Source organism: Volvox carteri (assembly GCF_000143455.1).
Source record: "Volvox carteri f. nagariensis unplaced genomic scaffold VOLCAscaffold_6, whole genome shotgun sequence".
In the NCBI taxonomy this organism is placed as follows: Eukaryota; Viridiplantae; Chlorophyta; class Chlorophyceae; order Chlamydomonadales; family Volvocaceae; genus Volvox; species Volvox carteri.
In genome coordinates this window covers 1632466-1639037 of record NW_003307549.1, presented here as the reverse complement: position 1 = coordinate 1639037, position 6572 = coordinate 1632466, and the positions used below count along the sequence as shown (strand labels likewise).

Sequence of the window (6572 nt, the reverse complement as noted above, 5' to 3'; positions counted from 1 at the left end):
CTGCCCCCATCGCCTCCATGGCCGCTAGGAGAAAGCCGCGATCCACTGTATCGTATGCTTTGGCAAAGTCCAGGAATGCCAAAAGCCCTTGGCGGTTCTGCTTGCGGAGGAGGTGTGACAGGTGGCGCAGGAAGAGTACGCTGGCCCCAATCAGGCGCTTGGGGAGGAAGGCGGATTGCTCGGGGGTGATGACCCGTCCCAGGGCGGGGCCCAGGCGGTTCGCCAGTACCTTAGCAAGGAGCCGGTAGTCCGAGCATAGTAGTGTGATGGGGCGGTAGTTGCCTGGGAGCTTGGGGTCGCCTTTTTTATAGAGCACTGTGATGATCCCTTCAAGGAAGCCTGCGGGCACCTGCCCGGTCATGCCAATGGCAGTGAACAGGCCTGCCATGGTATTACCTATGGCTGACCAGAATTTCCTGTAGATGTCGGCCGGGATCCCATCCCACCCTGGGGCCTTGCCAGGTGCGCTCTTCTTGAGTGCCTTCCGCAGTTCGGTGGCTGTGATCTTTTTGGCTCCAAGCTGTTCATCTGCCTCTGCCGGGAGCTTAATGTTGGCTGCGGTGAGGGAGTTCAGTACGGCTTGGCGGGCCTGGGGGCAGATGAAGTCCGGGGCCTTGCTCACATCCTTCCAGAAGTCGGCTACCACCTGGGGCAGCTGAGCGGGGTTGGTAACAAGTCGGCCGGACGAGGCTTGCAGGGCGACAGGGGCTGGTTGTTGGTCTACAGCCTGGGCCTGGAGGAAGGCTGTAAGGGAAGGGCTTGGCCTCTCCCCTGCCCGCAGCCAGTGGGTGCGGGCCTCCATGGCATCCTTCCGGCAGTCTTCCCGATGTGCTCGTGCGAGTGTTGCCTGGGCTTCGACCAGTTGTTGAAGTGGCTGTTGTGCTGTGGGGGCTGCATCCACCGCTTGCCTTGCCAGCTGGACCTGCGGTAACACCTCCCGAGCCCGGGCCCCTGGTCTGAGCTTGCGGTGTTGTGCCGCCTTGTTGAGCTGAAGGGCCAGGGTGCTCAGCCGGCGTTTAAAAGCTGGCCACCACGCAATCAGGCCCAAAGGGTTGTCCTCCGCAGATGGTGCTGTGGCACACTGGCTGGTGATCCATGCCTCCATGCTTGCGGCTAGGTCCTGGTGTGATGTGAAGGCCAGACGCACTCGTCGGTTCCCTGGGCCCTTGCTCTCTGGTCGGCATGGCAGCAGGTGCATGACCATTGGCTTGTGATCCGACGGTGTTTGCACGGCAATCTCCGTCTTAGCAATGTACGGCATGGTGCCATGGTCTACATAGATGCGGTCTAGGCGGGAGGCCCCGACGCAGGGAGCTCTGTAGAAGTGGGTGTAGTCACAACTGTGGGGGTGCAGCTGGCGGTGGCTGTCCACCATGGTGGGGCCTGCTGCCCGAAGAAGGTCCACTGTTGGGCCATCTCCCCGTCGCCCTCCTGGGCCTGCTGTGGAGTCCATCCCTGGGTCTTCCACAAAGTTGAAGTCACCTGCCCAGACCAGCATGGTGTCACTGTTCTCGGCTGCATGCTTGGTGGTGGCAGACAGTGTGGCTGTAAACAGCGACTGCCGGATCGGGGTGGCTTGTGCTGAGGTACCCGTGGGGCCGTACACATTGCAGATGTGAATACGGTGTCCTCCCCAACGTAGGACACAGCTGGTAAACCGCCCTCTGACCCCAGGAGTGGGAGGCGGCTTTTCCAAGTTGGTAGCCAAATCCCGACGGACAAGGATAAGAACCCCCGCTTTGTGGGGAGAGTCTGACCAGGAGTAGGCCGCCACTTTCCACCCCTGGGTGTGTGCAGCGTGTGTTGCCAGGTTTAGCTCATTTTCTAGCCGGCCTTGGTCATGAGCATTGGTGTGGTGGGTTTCCTGGAGGCACACCACATCCAGGCCCATCTCTGCCCATAGCTTGACTGCTGCGTGTACTTTGGGTCTGTGTCTCGCCGTCATGCCTTGTACATTGTGTGTAGCAATCCGAAGGGGATGGCCTCGAGTGGCTCCCCGCTGGCGAGTCCCGTTGTTAGCTCTTGGACAGCTCATGTTACTGAACGGGTGGGTTGGTTGGGCCATCCCCTTCTGGGGGGCTGGCACTGGCCAGGGCCTGGGTCCCGGCGGGCAGTTGCAGCTGAAGGGTTGGAGTCAGGGACTCCTCCTGGGGTTCCTCTGGACTGCATACCTCCATGACCTGGGCCTCCGTGGCATCCTCATAGTCTGATTCCTGCATTTCAATGTCACTGCCAGTCGGGGCCTCCGAAGTCGCTTGTTGCTGCTTCTTTTTCGCCTGTTGCTTCTTTGGTTTAGCTGACTTCCCCGAAGTCGCGGCGGCTTCCCGTTTAGCTGCAGCTGAGGCTCTGCGGGCTTCGTTTGCCTTGGCCGTCTGTGCCCGGTTACGTGCCTTCCGCTCCTCCTCCGATAGGTGCTGCAGGCGTTGCTTGGCCTGACCAGTTCGGGGCTTAGGCTCCCGAGCTGGGGCTCTGGCTACTGCCTCTAGCGGTTGCTGTGCTGATGGGGTATCATCCTCAGACTGCTCCGCCACCATCTCCTCATCCGCCAGATCCGGCACCGCCAATGTATGCTCATCCTCCGAGTCCATGTCTGTTGCGGCTGGTTTCGAAGCTGAAGGTGTTGGTGCAGTCGGCTTGCCTGGGCCAGCTGCCCTGTGTAGCGCTGTTCCCAAGGTCTCCTGGCTGGCCTCCCGAGGGACTGCGGGTGGGTCGGGAATGGGGGTCTTCTTACCCTTCTTTCCTTGCAGCATCCAGCCTGTAGACCCGGTGGGACCCACCGTGTCGGTCCCGCCAGGTTGGGCAGTGGGTTTACTGCCGCCGCTGCCGCTGTTGTTGGGCTGCGAGGGAGGGACTCTGCTGCTACCGGGTCCAGTTGGCAGAGCTGGTCCACCATTGCCTCCGATCCTTTTGCCGCCGTTGTGCTCCCTTGGGGCCCGAAGTGGCATTGGCATGGGAGGTGGTGGTGGTGGTGGTGGTGGGGGCGGGGGGTAAACCATCTCCGCTGCATTTCCCTCAGTTGCCGCCGCCTGTAACCCTGACACCTGCGGCTCCACGGCCTGTCCCGGGGGTCCAGGGTAGCTTGCCGGGCGGGTGGGGCCGCTGAATGCTGCCATGGGCGGCATTGGTGGTGAAGGGTCTGCTGGGCGGGTTTGCTGGGTGTGGTGCCCCGCCGCCTCTCGTTGCCTCCGCTGCTGCTTGCGAAGCTCCTCCCGCGGTGGTGGACAGCGGGGCATAAGGTAGGGGTTTACCTCTAGGTTGGGTGACAGCTTGGCGGCCTTTAAACAGCCGACCTGGTGCTGCTCGCCCAACCACCCGTAGTACTCATATGGCATCTCACATGGCAAGCCCCGGTGATCACGGGGCAGGGTGAGCTGCCAGGTGTCGGCCATGGCCGTGGGGATCAGGTAGATAAATTCCGTCGCTGTGCGGGGCTGATGGCTGGTGCTGTATGCCCTGGCGAGGAACTCAGCGACCCCGTGGACGCTGAGTTTGGTGGGTACTCCCTTAATCTCCCACTGTACCGGCAAGACTTTATGCAGATTTTTGTTCTGCAGCTCCACCTCGATGGGGTCCTCGTTGGGGCATAGTTGCACCCCACTCACGCGAATGCGTTCACCGTAGGCCTCGAACAAGTGCGCTAATCCACCTTTTGGTACCAAAATGGAAAAGTCCATCGCAATGTTGCTCTCAGCCCCAGCTGCGTATATAAGCCGCTTCTCAATGCGTGGGCCGCCCCACCATTTGAACTCGGTAGAGCTGAAATGCTGGCCCAGGGTCGACCGAATAGCTGTTCCTAATGGTCCATATATCTGAGCCATTAAGTCATTCCGGTCGGACCTCGCGGGCCAATGGACGACGAGGTCAATGGTTTCCAACTCCAGCACCGAGCTGTATTTGTGGCCGTCCAGCGTTACTACGTTAAAGGCGTTAATCCGCTTTGGAGCTGCTTTTGCTCTGCCAGCGTTTGGAAGCTCTGTCGGCTTTCTCGTGCCGCCATTTCCAAGTGTCCTCGGCGCGGTAGTCCGCGGCCGTTTCCTCTGAGCCATTCCGTTCGCCATTTCTATCCTACCATTTCTGAGATGATAGGTTGGCAATTAGTTTGGCAACTGCGGCCGTGTGCGGCCGATGTCCATGGTAGCAATCAGGTTGCAGTCTAACGATCAGGTCGTCATTATACACCCATACATGTATGTATGTATGTATGTATGTATGTATGTATGTATGTATGTATGTATGTATGTATGTATGTATGTATGTATGTATGTATGTATGTATGTATGTATGTATGTATGTATGTATGTATGTATGTATGTATGTATGTATGTATGTATGTATGTATGTATGTATGTATGTATGTATGTATGTATGTATGTATGTATGTATGTATGTATGTAAGAATGTGTATTACAAAAATCACACGAGTGTATTGTTACAGTGAGTGTTGTTACGTGCGCCGCTCTTACCCAGCCCGAGACCCCCTTTGCTCAGCTGCCTCAGCTGCCTCAGCTGCCTCAGCTGCCTCAGCTGCTCTCCCCTCCCCCCTCCCACTTACCGGTGTGTGTGGGGAGTCCTCCAGCTGTTCACCCCACCTCACCTCACCTCACCTCACCTCATCTCCCACCATGACACGGCCTATCCCACACAAACCGTTTCTGCATTTTCGTATATATATGTATATATGTATATATGTTTATATGTATATCTGTATATATGTATGTATATATATGTACATATGTATATATGTACATATGTATACATGTATATCTGTATATATGTATGTATGTGTGTGTTTCCGTTAGTTGTTCATGAACCCTAACGCCACTCGCGCATGTATCCCCTTCCCGCCGCCGCCGGGGGCTGCAGGAGTTCTGGCGCTCGTGGAACCCCCACCGTACGGCACACGAGCAGCTGGTGGCGGCTCTCCAAGCGGGAACGATGACACAGCAGGTGAATGGGGCCCCTCACTGACCTGTAGTGCTTTCTATTGATAGCTGGTGGGTGGGTCCGTGAGACCCGTGGGTCGGTCGCCACGCCATGCTGTCCTTCTTTTAGAGAGCTCCGCTTCCCGACCTCACCTCGCTCCTCTTCAAGCTACAAATCTTATTGGATGAAAAATAAAACATTACAGGATTTTTATAAGCGAAATACGTGTGATGTCCTGGTATTTTTTTAAGTTTTAAAACACTTTTGTTTTAAACAGTTTTAAGTTTTGTGTTTTAAATGGTTCTAAAACAAGATAACACTTTGTTAGCTGTATCCTGCGGGCCGCGGCTGCTAATCCTGCCCCCAACCCGCCCGCGCAGTCGCACAGGGGCCGTTGGTGTTTTGCACTGTTGCATACAATGGTTTAACCCAAGGTGTAGCATACAAACACACACACACATACACATACACACACATAATCCTCCCCCCACCCTCCCCAACCCATCCTACTCACTCTCCCCACGCACCCACCCTACCCACCTACCACTAACAGGACGTGGATGCGTTGGTGCGAGCCGCTCAAGCCATCCAGCACGAGCCCATTCCGGGAACCGTGGGTCGCCAGGTGTGTGGGGTGGGTGGGTGAGGGGGGTGAGGGGGTGTGTGGGTGGGTGTGGGTGTGGGTGCATATGGGTGCATGTATATGGTGTATGTGTGTGTATGGTGTGTGTATGGGTTGGGGGGGATGGTGAAGAAGTTAGGCAAGCTTGCGGGGCCAAAAAAGGTGCCAGCTTGGTTTCGGAGCGCCAGGCGACCAAACTGTCCTTTTGGCGCGGGGTACTGTAGCCGTTCGGAAAATGAGCCCCAAGTTGTACGACCATCAACCTGGGCGCAAACGACGACGAAGTGGTTTCCGGGTGCCGTTGTTGGGTGAATGGGAAATGTCGTGTGACGTCCTTTTCTCAATTCCACTCTCACTCTCCCTGCTTTGGCCCCCTCCCTCTTTCCTTCCTTCCTCCTCCCGCCCTTTTCCCCGTCTCCCACTCACCTCCAGGACGCGTTGTGCCGCGGCTGGTACCCGCACCCGTCACCCTTCAAATGGCCCACCCCCCGAACCCGGGCGGAGTACATACAACACCCCAAAAAGCCCTCCCAGTTTAGGTACGTACGTATGTATGTACGTATATACGTTTGTTCCCACTGAGTCTGTATGTCTGTATGTCTGTATGTATGTATGTATGTATGTATGTATGTATGTATGTATGTATGTATGTATGTATGTATGTATGTATGACGTTGATTACACTGTGGGCTGAAAAGCCGGGGGCCCAGGGCCGAAGCACAGCGCGGGGGGCGGGTGCATACGGCTGGTTAGTCTCATGCACTCCGCCCCCGGGTCAGGCCGCACGGGAAACGACGGCCGGCACGCAACAGCGCTTGTTTGGCGCTCCAACTAGACGGGATCTATGCCCGTTGGTCTCCTAACATAAACGAAGTCGCAACTGGGGGGCTCTTCCTGCCGACCGAACGAACCGAGCATCTCAGAGAGCTCGCTACCAGGACTTGGGCGACCGGGAGCCCGACGAGTCTTCCCGGGCTGGGGAGGTCACCAAGCTCAAAAATCCTCACGCAAAAAAGAGCGCAAAGAG

General features: G+C 56.9%; 1 protein-coding gene across 1 annotated transcript in view; it reads left to right on the top strand.

Annotated features, from left to right (window-relative positions):
* Window positions 1-4935: 4935 nt before the first annotated feature.
* VOLCADRAFT_87751 (uncharacterized protein) overlaps window positions 4936-6572 on the top strand; it is a gene marked incomplete at both ends in the record, with an annotated part of 4982 nt that continues 3345 nt past the window's right edge. The window contains 3 exons of the mRNA XM_002947490.1: window positions 4936-4947; window positions 5477-5548; window positions 5978-6084. Of these exons, the coding sequence (XP_002947536.1) occupies window positions 4936-4947; window positions 5477-5548; window positions 5978-6084 (191 nt within the window). The remainder of the gene's footprint in view (window positions 4948-5476; window positions 5549-5977; window positions 6085-6572) is intronic.